At 43.0% G+C, this 15988-nt stretch overlaps 1 protein-coding gene across 1 annotated transcript in view; it reads right to left on the reverse strand.

Annotated features, from left to right (window-relative positions):
• Positions 1 to 15988, reverse strand: part of NUDCD1 (NudC domain containing 1) — a 219090-nt gene that overhangs the window by 191122 nt on the left and 11980 nt on the right. The window contains exon 2 of the mRNA XM_030218074.1: positions 14091 to 14250. Within this exon, the coding sequence (XP_030073934.1) occupies positions 14091 to 14250 (160 nt within the window). The remainder of the gene's footprint in view (positions 1 to 14090; positions 14251 to 15988) is intronic.

A 15988-nucleotide genomic window follows, 5' to 3' on the forward strand; every position in this document is an offset into this window, starting at 1 on the left:
ACCTTTCAATGCAGGAAAGAATGCACAAGCCCCTAAGCTTGATGCAAGCTTTTAATGCTGGGAATTCAACTTCTGAGCTGAGTAGCGTTAGTTTTTCTGTTCTGCCAGTATGATTTACCTGTGACTTCTCTTTGGCAGCATCTGCCTCTTCAGGTTGGAGCTAGAATTATAGCTAGAGAATAAAGAAACAGGAAGGAAGGGACCAGGGCAATTAAGTACAAAGGAGAAAAAGAGAGAAGGATCAGGTAATCTTGGCTCAAATCATAAATTAATCCTCAACGTTTACAGCACTTGGATCACCTTACAATGGTCTTTACTGTACACATATAGCATGATATAGAGTGACAAACTCTCCCTCTTATAAAACAAATCACAGTAAAGATTCCATATGATTTATTTGGATTAAGAAGTACAATTATGTTGAAACAGTTTTATTGGCAATAAACAGTGAGAACAAGAACCATACAAAAGGTAAACACATGTTTAAAAAAAAAAAAAAACAGCAGGACAAAGACAAACCAGCAATATAAATGCTAGCCTACCAATACAGAACAGTGTAATCACCAAGCGTTTTTAAGGGAAAGGAAAATGGGACTTGATATATCGCCTTTCTGAGATTTTTGCAACTACCCTCAAAGCAGTTTACATATATTCAGGTACTTATTTTGTACCAGGGGCAATGGAGGGTTAAGTGAGTTGCCCAAAGTCACAAGGAGCTGCAGTGGAAATTGAAGTCAGTTCCCCAGGATCAAAGTCCACTGCACTAACCACTAGGCTACTCCTCCATAGCCCACCCAATAAAATATCTGTACTTTCAATATGAGTATACACAGGTCAGGAGAGGAATCCCCCGCCCCCCCAAAAAAGAAAACAGGTGAGAACTCTCCTGTCCTGAGCTCAAATCAATCACTCTCCCTTCCACAACTACCCACCACAACTCCCCCCCCCCAACTGAACAAAATTATCATGAGATCTTGCTCTTATATCTCCAAATAGGAGAAATAGAAAAGAGAGATAAAATTCATAAGCACGAATCTCATAACAAATGCAATGTGCTCAAAACAAAGCTTCATGCCTTATGATGTAACGATTGGATACAATCATTCCAGACAGATAAAATGATTTTTGTCCTTTAAACATAAGGAGAGCATTCCGTAATTCCAATAGCATTATGCTATTGAGTTGCAGCCTCCATTGCCAAAATGAGGGAGCAACCTGTCTCACCCAATGCTGTAAAATACATTTTCCCCACCACAAGACACGCTTTCCACACAAATAAACGTTTACCCCACCCTTAGAAGATTAAATGAATAAATGAATCACACCTATCCAAATGGCACCCAAGGAGAACAATCAGTCCTATGACCCACCACCTTCATAAGGTAGCTAAAAAGGTGTTCCAAACACCAATATACTACTACTACTTAATATAGGAGGACAACTCCACAAAGCATGAAGAAGAGTAATCTGAGAGCCTTGACATTTAAGACAAACTGAGGAGGACAAGACTCCCATATGTCTCGCTTGTCACTGAGTAAAGTATCCTTGAAGGAGCACCCAAAATTGACATTCTCTCAAATCAGTGGCAATGGTGACAGATGGAATACTGGCTACAGTATGACCAAGATCCACTGTCGTCTCCTCCCCCAAGTCGGCCCTCCACTTACTCAATATGATCCCAAATCCCTCTTACCCTGTCTCTAAGCCAACTGATAATGGAACTCTGAAACTGACAGCCAATCCCCTGTAGGTGAATCCAGCCAGTTCCATAATGATCTACTAAAATGGGTTCGGAGCACTGCTCTTGAGATGACTTGATTATAATGCTGTAACTGAACGTAAGCAACTTCATCAGTGGGTCTGACGCAAGACGTTTGGAGCAAATCAGAAAAACTCAGTAAAATGCCATCTGCTGACAACGCATGAGTTAAACACTGGATCCCCCCCTCCCGTTTCCAATACAAAAACACTGCGGAGTCCACACCTGGGAGAATTACCTCAAATCGGAAGCAAATCTGAACTGTGGATCCTGGTTCCAAAATTGTGCAACATCCCTCCAAACTGCCTACAAAAGGACCTAGGATCAAACTGCATTTCAAGTGCTTGGGGAAAGATGTAACAGACATATGCAGCAAGGAGACAGACCAGGGGGTCAGAAAAGCTCATGAGATCGGAGTATAGTCAGAAGAATCAAAAACCCAGTCTTTTAAATGACACAAAAGACATGCTCTATTCTGTTGCTCCAAATCCGGTAGTCTGCGCCCTCCATCAGACCAGCGGCTTTAAAGGTATGGAAGCTTCAGCTTAGGCTTCTTCCCACACCATAAAAGCTAGTCAGGAGATGGGACAAAAGCCTAATATCCTTTTTAAGAAGATATAATGGGAGTAACTGCAACATATACAACATCTTGGGGAATAAAGACATTTTGTATAAGTTCATCCTTCACATAAGAGAAAATGGTAGGTTGTGCCATTGTATAAATTGGGTCTGAGATAATGCTAACAGCTTTTGCACATTAAGACGATATAATTGAGAAACAGCTCCCATCAAATAAATACCTAAATACTTAAAATATCCATCTGCCCACTACAACAGGAACCTCCCAGACCACCCTTGCATCATCAAGTCATCTGTTGACAATGCCTCCAATTTGAGATAATTTAGCTAAAAACCAAAAAAAATCCCCATATTCATGTATACTTTCCAACAAAGCTATCAGGGAAGCTAGGGGATCAGTGAACAAGCAAATCATCAGCAAATGCCGCAATCTTGTACACAGAATGGCCCAATTGAACACTTTGATCTCTGGATTAGTATGAATTTCTCTAATCAAGGGATCTAGGGTTAGGATAAAAAGTAAAGGGGGACAAGGGGCATCCCTGCTGAGTTTCCTGAAGAATTAGGAAAGGTTCCGATTGTAAGCCGTTTACACACAACACAGCCTGGAGACTGGTATATAAGGTATGCACAACCTCCTGAAAAAAAATGGCAAAACCATATGCATCCAAAGTGGCAAACAGAAAATCCCACTGAACAATATTTCTGTGTCAAAGCTAACAAGTATTGATGGGACATTGCGATGAGCTACCGCTTCCAATGATGTCAAAGTTCAACAAACATTCTAAACTGAACATCTCCCTTGGACAAAACCTACTTCAGAATCTGCAATTAAATGGGGTAACACCCTGGAAAGTCTATTGGCCATAATTTCAGCCAGTAATTTAGCCTCATAATTAACAAGGGACATCGGCCTATATGATTCCACTGTATTGGGATCTCTCCCGCTTTAGGAAATGCCATAATCTGGGCTCTTAAGACTATCAGAAAGCTCCATCTGGCTTATCATCTCACTAAATGCTGTCATCAGAGGGGTGGAGATTTCCTCCACCAACAGTTTATAAAATTCTGCCCTGTACCCGTCCAGACCTGGATACTTACAAAGTGCACTTTGAGTAATCGCAAGTGCCACTTCTCATTCCATAACAGGAGAATTCAACAAAACACAACCTTGAGTAGAGACAGCTGGTAAGTCTGTAGTGCACAAGTAAGTAGCACCTTCCAAGCCCAACTCTAGGGGCTGTGTGTAGAGACCCATATAAAAATCCTGAAAAAGCCTCAATATTCCCTCATCATTCCTAATAAGCACCCCAGGTCTAGTACATAAATTGGTCACCCTATGGAGCCTGATTTTTGCTGTGGCTAGGCGAGCCAACAATTTACCTGATTTATTACCAAAATTGACACAGTTGACATTTATAATACAAGATATACTTCTTAGTCTGCTGATAAAGGAGTTCATTAAGAGCAGCCTGAGAAGTCAACAACTGAGCTTTTAGCCAAAGCATTGTCTATCCAACCAGACCTGTGCCTCCAAAGTCAGAATGATCCTATCTTGCATTATCTTTTGATATGCATAATAGGCTATTATATCCCCTCTCAAGACCACCTTCGCTGTCTCCCAAAACAAACTGGGTGTAACGGTATGGGACTGATTAAACAAAACATAATCAGCCCATTTATGTTTGAGAAAGAGAGCAAACTGTGGATCTGTATATAATTGCAGGGAGAACCTCCAAGACACAAAAAGCCTTCGAGAGCCGAGACCACCTCAATTCCATCCACACCATGGCATGATTGAATACTTCATAAGGCCCAATTTCTGCCTCTGATACCCGAGACCAGAGAGCATTGGAGGGTAGTAAATAATCTATTTGAGGCTGCATGTCATGGGCTCTAGAGTGATGGGTATAATCTCTGTCAACTGGATGGAGTACATGCCACACATTGATTAAGTCCAACAAATTAAAGCATAGGGTCCCCTTTGGTCTTGTCAATGTGAACAACAGCCAAAGCCCTCTACTTGTCCATCATAGGATCAAACACCTTATTAAAATTGCCTCCCAAAATGAGGGGAAAACCCTCAAAGGCATGGAGGAAACAGTAGACATTCCCATCCCCAGAGGGTTTATAATCTAGATTTGTACCCGAGGATAAAGTAAGCAAAGTCACAATTGTCAGTAGATTTGAACCTTGACATACCTAGTGCTTCTCTAACCACTAGGCTATGGCTTGTAACATACATCAAAGCTTTACTCGTCTCACTATGCCATACTTCTCATTTTAGAATAGCTGTTTTTTCAGTATTCATACAGATCATTTTTTGTCCTTTGATACATGTACTGTTCCTGCAATTCAAAACCCTATATAGGGTACCATGCAGATCTAATCAGCTCAGTACTTTTTGTTACAAAGTGGCATATGTAGGCAAATCTGCTCCCAGAGAGGGAACAGATTACCAAATCACTCGGGAGGCACACCCCAAGCTCTCAGGACCCAGAGAAGAAAGGAGAAAAAGAAAAAAATCAGGCCACCATCCTCTTGCAACTGGGCAGGACTCTGGACTGGTCTGGAAAGACTCAAGGAAAGAAAATTAGCAGTTAAGAAGTTTTTTCTCTTTAATTATCTTCCAGACCAGTCCAGAATGAATGGGATGTAACATAGCACCCCACTGGACCTGACAACACTTAACCACCTTTGCTCTGAGCACTCCATCTGGTGAGGACATCCAGTCTGTAATGTTTGGAAAAGGAATGCAGCAACAACCATGTTGCTACCCTGCACATCTCCAGTGGTGAGACATGAACTTTAGCCCTTGATGTTGCCATTCCTCTAATGGAATGGGCCCTTCAACCTTCAGGAGGCTCTCAAAAGGTATGCTAAGGAGACTACCTCTTTAAGCCAGCATGCTATCATGACCTTTGTAGCAGGCTTACTCTTCCTAGGTCTACAAAACAGCACAAACAATCTGACTTATGAAATTCATTCAACACCTTCAAATATTACATCAAAGCTGGAGATCAGAAGTCCCACAATCCTCTTTTGGTCCTTGAATGCTTCTCATCAGCAGTCAGTGCACTGCCCATATCACGTCACTTGCACATACTGGCAGGTCCCTTTATATCCAGGTATCATCGCCATCCAGACTGCTGCAGAGGGACATGTTCCTCCTCAACATCTGATATAGCTTCCACTGTCTGATCTGGGTCCTGCTCCCCCAGGAGTGGCACAGCAAGTGAGTGAGGCATGGGTGGGTGGGGTAGAAGCTGGGGTTGGTGGAGAGAGCAATGGTTCCCCCTTCACTAATGGCAGCAGGTTCCTTTGCCTCTCCTTACTCTATAACCACTTCCTCCTCCAACTCCTCAGGCTGTAGAGCTGGGGCCAGGCCTGTAGTTGCACCTTGAGGGGGTCCTGCAGCTAAAATGGAAGCAAGGCAGGTATTAGAATCATGGTCTGTGTAAGCTATGCAGTGAAATGGATATCGTTCTTTAATAAAACAGCTGGTGTTCTGGTGCTATCCTCTCAAGTCGCCAAGACACTTATGGTAACAGTTTTAGCCACACCTTGTGCCTTGAAGCCCCTATCCTACCCAAAACAGACCTCCTGTTGGCACAGGGCAGCAATTAGCGGTGCCTTAGCGCAGGCCTATATTTACAGGGCCTACACTGCACTGCTGCTTCTTTAATCTCCAGGACAGCCTATGAAAAGGCGAAGGGGGGCAGGCCTGGAAATGGGAAGGGAAGTGAAGCTGGTGAAAGCCCAGGTGCACACTACAGCTATGTTGGAAGACTCCATATTCTCCCAACCCTGGGTGGCTGCCTGGTCCATCTAGTGACAGGGGCAGCAGAGACAGTCATTTATGGATGTCATCAATGTGTGGGCATATTAAGAGTGCATTGTTACTTACCTATCCCTCTTTCAACTGCCATTGTACCCACTCCAGATATTCAGGCCTTTGCTGCTGCAGGTACCTGTCCTTTTTCTTCACTGCTTCAAGCTGTTTAGAAAGGGAGACGAAGGAGGAGAGATTATTTTTACCACAGGGGGTCCCTTCCTGATACATGACCTGGCCCTCTTGAGGATAGAAAAGGAACACTTCTCATCTTAGCCTGTATCTGCTCTTTGCCGCCCAGTATGGTCTAATGGGATATCACTGGCACAATTAGTAGTGGTGTCCCTGGACATGTGCTGCATAGCGCTGTTCATAATGGTAGTTGTTGAGCATATATGTGTGGTTTTTTTTTATTTTTTGTTACATTTGTACCCCGCGCTTTCCCACTCATGGCAGGTTCAATGCGGCTTACATATTGTATACAGGTACTTATTTGTACCTGGGGCAATGGAGGGTTAAGTGACTTGCCCAGAGTCACAAGGAGCTGCCTGTGCCTGAAGTGGGAATCAAACTCAGTTCCCCAGGACCAAAGTCCACCACCCTAACCACTAGGCCACTCCTCCACGACTGTTCCCGTTTCACCTACCTTTCCTTTAACCTAATGGATACTGACCCGTCACCTCTCCCCCAACCCCCCCCCCCCCCCCCCCAGGCCAGTTTATTACCACTGCTTCCATATCATTTCTTCAGTTTGGTGGCCACTTTGCCCCCACATATTTATCCTCCAAAATCAGTGCTATGGAGCACAGGACCTGTATCAATTCCTATTATCTGGTGCACGGATTGACGGCCATAGTGCAGCCTAGTGGAGCAGTGAGATGGCAGAAATTTGACCTGTGCTTCTTGAGTCCTTGATGTCAGACTGTGTCCACATATATGGCATTAGTGCATATATATACTTGTGTCAGCGCTGATTTAAGAGATGTATCCTTGCAGGATGTTGCTGGGCCACATGCACCTTGTGCATGCAGGTTCTGGCCTCTCCCTTTCTCTGCCCCTGTGCAAACCTGCAATGACCTTTTTTTTTCCTCAGCACAGATTAGGTTTTGGTGATATGTCACTGGCTCATACGGTACTGCTATCCCTGTATGCCATTATAATGCATGCATACAATTTCTTACTTATCTGTTTCCCTTGCATATCAAATTTTCACACATTTTCCCAGCTCTGCCCCTTTAATTGAACTTACCTCTCTGAGAACGACTGCCTTGTTGTTAAACTTGCACTGTAGTCTGCCACTCCTTGCACATCCTCACAGCTTTGTCTAGGGTGCCTACCAGCTCTGCCCACATCCAATGTTTTGACTCACAACAACTCTACCCCCACGATCTGTATATGACATACATTGAGGCCACATTAAGGGCAAACCACACTGTTGGAGATGGACCAGGATGATGATGTATGCATTTGGGTGCTTCCACAGGACACTAGGTGCCCTTTACAGAATTGCCTTTACAATTTCCAGATATACTCCCAAAGAAACACTTTCAACGCAGACACAGATACAAACCAGAGCTACCTGTGCCCTAAGGGAAGATACAGCCTGCAACTGAAGCCTGTCTGGAGGAAGGCCAAAATCACCAAAGCCTCTGCCTGATGTGGCACTAGCATTCAACTCTAACACAAGGTTTCACTCGCCAGACCTACAAATATGCCAGAGGTCAACGTCCTATGTGTTCTCGGCAGCGTAGCTATCACTGCTGCGGAGTAGCCCTTCCACCCTGACCCTTATCTTTTAAGGGCCAAGCTGTAACCCAAAAGGGATCTGAATTTTCCATGAGAATCTATCCCTGCTGTAACAGGCCCAGAATTTAAGGAAACTGCAGTGGCTTCCTTACGAACAACCTCATCAGGTCAGTGTACCACTGCTACCAATGCCAATTTGGGGCCACCACAATTACCAGACTCCAATGTTTGGCGATCCTGCATAGGATACAGCTGAGAACTAAACATGCACAGCATCTATTCCCTTTGTCAGCTGAAAAACTGCTCATCTTTTGCATTCATGAGAGACTCCCATCAAGTCATACATCAGCGGATTCCACCAGTCCACTACCACCTGAAAGGTCTAGATCCCCAGCTCACACTCACCTGGACCCAGAACATTCCAGCTGAAAAATCCCAGATTCATAACTTCTACAATGCGTGCCACGAGCATAACAAGACAATCTCTGTACATACCTTACACTCTTGCTGACATATGTCACTGTTGTAGCATTGTCTGACATGAGGCACACTGCTGTCCCAACCACTAGTGGGAGAAAACTCTGCAAAACCAATCGAACTGCTATGTTCTCCAGCCAATAGGTAAGCAGGAAGACTTCCTGTGCAACCACCAACCCTGTGCCAGCTGTACTTGAACATGCTTCCCAACTGGATAGACTGGCATCTGTTGTGACGACTACCTAGTTTGGAAGCTCCGGGTTCATTCCTTTGAAGAGGTACGTTGGAACCCGCCACTATGCCAGCTCCCTCCGAATTAATGACTGCAGAGAAAAAGTGAAGCTCAAACTCCTGTGACCAAGTGAACTGCCTGGACAACAGTGACTTCTGAAGAGGCCTTATACGCATAGTTGGAGATAATTCCAGGCTCTCTGTGCCTCCTGGACACAAAACCTCTGCAGCTGCTTTAACAACCTAGCCCATATTTCCCTAGTCAGTTACATCTTGCTTCTTTTTTCTTTCAGTGCCATAACTTGCCTCCAAATATTCCAACTAGCAGGCAGGATTCAAACTGCTTTTTGCCATTAAAGATTAATCAAAAATTATTATATTGTGATCATGCAGTGGCACCAACCAAACAATAGCCAAATTGATTCCATTTAATCACTGTACACAAACATATCAAACAACTTAGACTATAAAGGAACTTCAAAAACTGCAAACAATACCAGTTCACCAATATTATTTTTTGGAGTACTTATCTTATGTGTTGATTGTGAATAAACAGTTTCCAGAAGAATTGTTTTCTTTTTGCTTTTTTTTGTCTGTCTTTCCTGTCTTTGAGTGTAGTCAAGAAAATAACTGGTCCCCCCTTCATGGACCATGTTTCACTTTAGTTGCTTTAGGGAGACCAACAAAAGACAACTGGAAACTCTCTCACACTACTACTAACATTAAAAACAAGGTGAACACACAGATTTTGTACTGTATATAATTTTACATTGGAGGTTTTCCTTATGTTATCACTTTTTCTCCTTTTGCTTATTATTTAATTTCCCCTTTGCCAGTGTGATTAGAAGATTATGAGCAAAGGGGAAGGGGATAAGACTTGATATACCGCCTTTCTGTGGCTAAGAAAGGCGGTATATCAGGAAAATGGTTAAAAAGAAACTGCCAGATATTTTTTCAGTACAGACTAATTTAGCTACTGTGCTACTATTTTATATTCCAGTGCTTACATTGTTCAACATTCCTCATGTCATCCTGCATTCTATTTTTAAAGGATGCCTTCTGAATATAATGGTCTGAATCAGAGTACCATGTAGCTATGCTGGATGATATCTGTTCTTTTCACCTTTTTTTCCAACTTGTGAGATACCACTGTAGAAGCCCAGATAAAGTGCACTTTTAAGCTGTCTTATGCAGACTTGTAATCCTTATTAACTGCTTAATAACCCTATAAGGAAAGGCTAAAGTGGCTAGGACTCTTCAGCCTGGAGAAAAAAAACGGCTGAGGGAAGATATGATAGAAGTCTATAAAATAATGAGTGGAGTGGAACGGGTAGACGTGAATCAATTGTTTATTCTTTCCAAAAGTACTAGCAATAGGGGGCACACAATAAAACTACAAAGCAGTAAATTTAAAACGAATTGGAGAAAATATTTCTTCACTCAACGTGCAATTAAACTCTGGAATTCGTTGCCAGAGAATGTAGTAAAAGCAGTTAGCTTAGCAGGGTTTAAAAAAAGGTTTGATGGTTTCCTAAAGGAAGAGTCTATAGACCATTATTAAAATGGACTTGATGGAAAATCCACTGCTTATTTCTAGGATATACAATCTACTAGCAATGGCACTGTTCAACTGTGACTTGGTAACAATACCTCACACAATTCAGCAGAACACATACATGTATGCAGTCAGTAAAGCATTATGTCTTAAAGTAGGGAAGTCTCATAGGTCGCTTGGGTCCACTTGCACTCTCTTCAATGCCCCTGTTTTGCGACAGTTGTAATCATCGACTTACCCTACCACCCTCCTTAGTTACTTCTAGTTTATTTTTTACTTTTTTCTCCTTTATTACTTTTATAAGTACCCATGGTATGGTTATACTGATACTGCATACTCATTGGGAGCTTTATATATGAACGGTCTAACGATTTGACAAGGCAGTGCTTATAGATATGAAAAAAGCTCCACTTAGCTTTTAGTTTGAAGTGCGAGACTATCCCCGACAGGTGCCTGTTTTGCACAACTCAGCTTTCTCAAGGGGTTGTTATCGCACCAATCAGCAAAATAGCCTGTCAATACTCGAGCTTTACTCGACTGCATACATAATGCTTTACTGACTGCATACATGTATGTGTTCTACTGAATTGTGTGAGGTATTTCTAGGATAAGCAGCATAAAATGTAATATACTGTTTTGGGATCTTGCCAGGTACTTGTAGCCTGGTTTGGCCACTGTTAGAAACAGGATGCTTGGCTTGATGGACATTTGGTCTATCCCAGTATGGCAATACTTATGTACCTATGCACTTTTCTTAAGCTCCTCATAGTTAAAATTAAATGCTACCCTAATGCAAGAATGGGCAACCACAGTCCTTGAGGGCCACAACCCAGTCAGGTTTAGGTTTGAACAATTTTTATTGATGATTCAACATTATTAACAGAACCAATAATGTAACCTTTGAAAAATACAACGCATTAGGGTATACTCATCCATATCATTTATCATCAATGATTTTATCATCCCCCCCCCCCCCCACTACTTACAGTCACCCAGTCAGGTTTAAAAGATTTCCACAATGAATATGCATGAGATCTATTCATATACAATGGAAGCAGTACTTGCAAATCAACCTCATGATAATTCATTAAGGAAATCTTGAAACCCCAACTGGGTTGTGGCCCTCGAGGATTGTGGGTACCCACCCCTGATCTAATGACTATGTAAACGTTGACTGCATTATGATGACTTTTACCAAGTGACTGCACCTTGCACAAGGTCTTGCATTTCACTAAGAACTATATGTAAGGTAGCCTAAACCTCCCTCAGAACCCCTCCCCCTCCCGCCCCCTGAATTAGATTGGGTTAACAAGCACATTTGAAAACTATATCACTTCTAATCTTTCTAGGAGATTTTTTTTCCTTATATAGTTATGCACCCACTTCCTGATGGGGAACAAATTTATAAAGGGATGGAGGTCAATGTCTATTTCTCCTCAAAAGTCTCACTGTGTATAAACCAAACATGTCCATCAGCATATCATCTCCACACAAGCCTCAAATATAACAACAAATCTACCTGCCATATTAGGAAATTGATGAGAAAATTCTACATCAATCTTGGAGCAATGGAAGTGCTTAATTATACCTGGATCAGTTGTTGCAGGCATAGGAGCCAGCGCTATGTGTGCTTGAACACCCCCAATATTAAGCAAACTCCTTGATTGTGTCTAGAAGGTGTAAATTTCTGTTTGGGGGTGCTAAGCCTATCATTTTGAAAAGTTGGCTGCTATGGCTCCAGGCGTAACCAGTGTGACCCCACCCCCATCCTGAAAAAATGCCTCTGCTGTGGATGGGAGATGCAAGGATTTTTGGGGATCATTATTTTCTTTTGTTACATTTGTACCCCACGCTTTCCCACTCATGGCAGGCTCAATGCAGCTTACATGGGGCAATGGAGGGTTAAGTGACTTGCCCAGAGTCACAAGGAGCTGCCTGTGCCTGAAATGGGAATCAAACTCAGTTCCTCAGTTCCCCAGGACCAAAGTCCACCACCCTAACCACTAGACCACTCCTCCACTGGTAGAGCTGGTCTGGTGGGTGGAAATCACAGAAATCCAGCCTTCAGAGGTGGAACAAAGAAGATACAAAAGGGACTGTGGATAGTGGCTTGAGGGCTTTGGTTGAAATCCCTGCTGAGACCCTCAGAACAGAGCAGGAGTCTCGGATTTGAATAGGTGGACTTTGGAGTGGCTGGTTGATGGAAACAGAGTTTGAGTAGGGCCCCCGTTGAGAGGACTTGTAAGAAAGAGTGTCTGGTGGAGAAAGACACCCCAGGTGGGAGGGACATGGGTACAGAGAAGCCCCTCTCCGGGTAGGATTCTTTCCAGCCAGCCAGAGGATCCCAAACCCGGGATGGGACAGACTTTTAATGGACTTTGACCAGATGTGACTTTGGATTCTTATTCACAAACTGAAGAAAAGAGGGTTGGTTTATGAACCGTTGTTGATTCATGTGACAGAACAATGTGTTTTAAACTTATAAAATTGCCTTTTTAACTTGAAGTGCATTTCTCTAGTTTGGCCAGCAGGTGGTGCATGTTTTATGTTAAAGCAGTTATAGAAAAGTGCATGACCTCTTTTAGTTTCACTAAAATTCTGTATCTTCCCAAATGAAGAACCACTCTGCGATGTAACAACGCCTTCCATTCATTATATCACCGGTTTCTCGGCAAAGTGTTGTTGCATCGCAGAACGGTTCTTCATTTGGGAAGATACGGCGATTTAAACATCAAAGATCTTGACGTCTTCTCTAAGTCAAGCATTTTCACCATAATACAACATATTTGTTTGACCCCTGAGGCAGGTCTTTGTGCCGAAACACGGCCGGTCTGGTCGGTTTTGACTTCTACAATAAAGACTCTTATTTGATATCCTTTTTGAGTCCGCCTCACTCTTTTGTTTTGTTTGCTTGAAATTACCCAACAGTTGTTGCTGGCTATTGTTTCAGCTTCAGCCCGGGAGGAGAGAGAGAGAGAGAGCTAGTTGCTGAAGCACTGTAAAGAAACAGTTATATTTGCTAACTGGTGTACAGCTATATATGTCCTGATATCCCCAGGTACTTTCCAGGAAGTATGCAAATGTCTAGTTAATGTTATAATTGATCCATATTTCAGTTACCTGTTATTGTTTGCTGATTGCACATTTTTTTTGTTAACTGTTCTAGTGTGACAATAAACCTGTTTAGTTTTGTTGACTCTGCCTGTCTGGACTGGTAAAGAATCCAGGTGGTTTGTATATTGGGTCTGTGAGTGCTTTCTGGGAACTGTGGGACCACTGGGAGTGTGGCTCCAGTAACCTAGAAATCATTGGGGATAATTGGAGAGCGGGAGGCTCGCCCAGAGGCAGTTGTGACCCAATCGGTGGGAGGAGGGTGCTAGTGTACAGCACAAGTGGCACGTGCAGGCGGAACACCTACGCTGGGGATAGACCCTCTAAATGGCTGCGGAGTAACCCCAGGCAGGTGGCTAGGGGTTTTATGACAATCCAGTAAAAGAAAGTTTGTTTACTACTGAGACTGCTGGTTGTTATTTGAAAGTGAACACTTGCATCCTCCAGGGCGGGAATACCCTTTGGCCTACCGAAGACTTTCTTCGGCCCCAGTCTGTGCTCAGCTCATCTGAAATACAATTTGTTTTGTGAATCCTAGTCCTGGGAACAGTGAGCTTAGCTGGCGGCCATGACTGAGGGGTAAACCGGGGTTACACCAGTAATAAAATAAACACAGGTGAATGTTTAAAAGTAACTCCAGCATGAAGTGTGAACGCAGATAGAAATCAATTTCCATTTAAGCGTGGCACAACTCACACCATAACAGAGAATAAAACAGAAATAAACAATGCAAAGCCAAAGCAGAAGTAGACAGATTCAGAGTCCCAAGTGGCAAAAACAGATGTACTGGCAGCACTCACCCGCTTCTAGCTCCACCTTATAGCAAGGCAGCGGGTCCAGGGACAACCGGTAACTCTCAAATTTAGGGTCCAACAGCTGCCGGTCCACAGACAATGAGCGATTTGCAGCTTCCATGCCTACCACGTTTAGCTGGGACACTGTGTGCGCCTGACCATCATCCTAAAATGAGAAAAAAAGCAGCTTTAGTAAACCAAACCACTAAACAAGCTAAGAATGAAATGAATGGTGAAATATATTCATACCTGTTAATTTCCTTTCCTTGAGTCCCAATATACCAGTGGTTTATATCTTTTCCTGACCAGCAGATGGAGGTAGAGTAATCTGAACTTCTTCAATAACATTACTAGTGTAAGGGAAGGTGCCTACTGGAATCCTTCAGTATTTGTTTTGCTCAAGCAGTAATATCCAAACAAACAAAAAAAAACAACTTTCCTTGTAGGGATAACCCTGCAGAACATTATAATTAATAACCATAATTCCCTGCTTCGAGCAAGAAAGGAAACAATCCTTAATACAGCAGTATTCCAGGAAGGGTCCCAGACTGTCTAAGTAGGACTCAAGGAAAAGGAAATTAACAGGTACGAATAAAATGTCAACTTCCTTATTGTCCCATTAGAGCAGTCCCTTAACAGTAGGGGATAAGACAAGGTTCTCTGAATGAGTGTCATGCCAAAGGAGACATCTCATATGTCCAGGTTGACTATCTTGTAATGCAACAATGGCCAGTTGTCACTCGGCAGATATCTCCATGAAGAATGGTATGAGCCTCTGCCCAGGGTGCTGCCCAGGCTCAGGTCAAGTGAGCTTGCAGCCCCACCACAACCTTGCATCTCACTAGGTAGGCTGCCTTCCCCTTATGCAGCCCCTGAAACAGGGCAAACATCTTGTCAGGCTTTTGAAAGGGATTAGTCACCTTCAAATAGCCTAACACCCCTGTCCACTCGTCCAGCTTATGGATCTTGTTGAAGAAGTCACTACCATTATTCTTCTCGAAGGCTGGCAGAACCACTGAGTGAAATGAAAAGGAGAGATCACCTTGAGTAAAACAGATGGAATAGTCCCTATCGAAATAGAGTACTCCAAGAAAGACAGGTAGGGATCCTTACAGAAGGCCAGTATGGCTGAAAAAGGCACTACTAGTAACACCATCTTCAGAATAGAGTACTGCAGGCTAGCATGCTTCAAAGGCTCAAAGGAAGATGGGAGTCCACCAAGGACACTGAGGATAAAATACGTTCCAATGAGAAAGAGCAACTCTCAAAAGTAGGGCTGAGATGTTTGACCCCTTTTAAGAACATCACCACAAGCAGGTGAGCTGCCAGGGACGAGCTCTGGACTTTGCCCTAGAAGCAAGAGAGCCGCCACCTGGATAAAGAGTTAAGGACTGATCTACTATTAGTGATCTGTAATATGTCATTACCATCATCCATGGTACCTGAAGACTGGATAATGCTCAATATAACATGTGGTTAACGGTTAGCTGGTTGATGTAGTGTATCTAGATTTTCACAAAGCTTTTGACAAAGTCCCTCATGAGAAACTCCTGAGAAAATTAACAAGCCATGGGACAGGAAGAAATTTTCTGTTAAGGATTGGGAACTGGTCAAAAGATAAAAAAATAAAGTATGGTTTAATGGCCATTTCTCTCAATGGAGAAAGATGAACAGTAGAGTACCCCAGGGATCTGTACTAGGACTGGTGATTTTTAACAAATGGAATAATGACCTGGGTCAACAGATTGCAAGACCTTACAAAATTGAGTATCCGAATGGCAGATGAAATTTAGGGCCCTGTTTACTAAGCAGCACTGTAGGCATGCTAACCTTTTAGCACGCGCTAATGCTAGAGACCTATATATTCCTATGGGTGTCTTTAGCATTAGCGCACCTACAGCATG

The sequence above is a fragment of the Microcaecilia unicolor genome, chromosome 1 (genome assembly GCF_901765095.1).
Source record: "Microcaecilia unicolor chromosome 1, aMicUni1.1, whole genome shotgun sequence".
Lineage (NCBI taxonomy): Eukaryota > Metazoa > Chordata > Amphibia > Gymnophiona > Siphonopidae > Microcaecilia > Microcaecilia unicolor.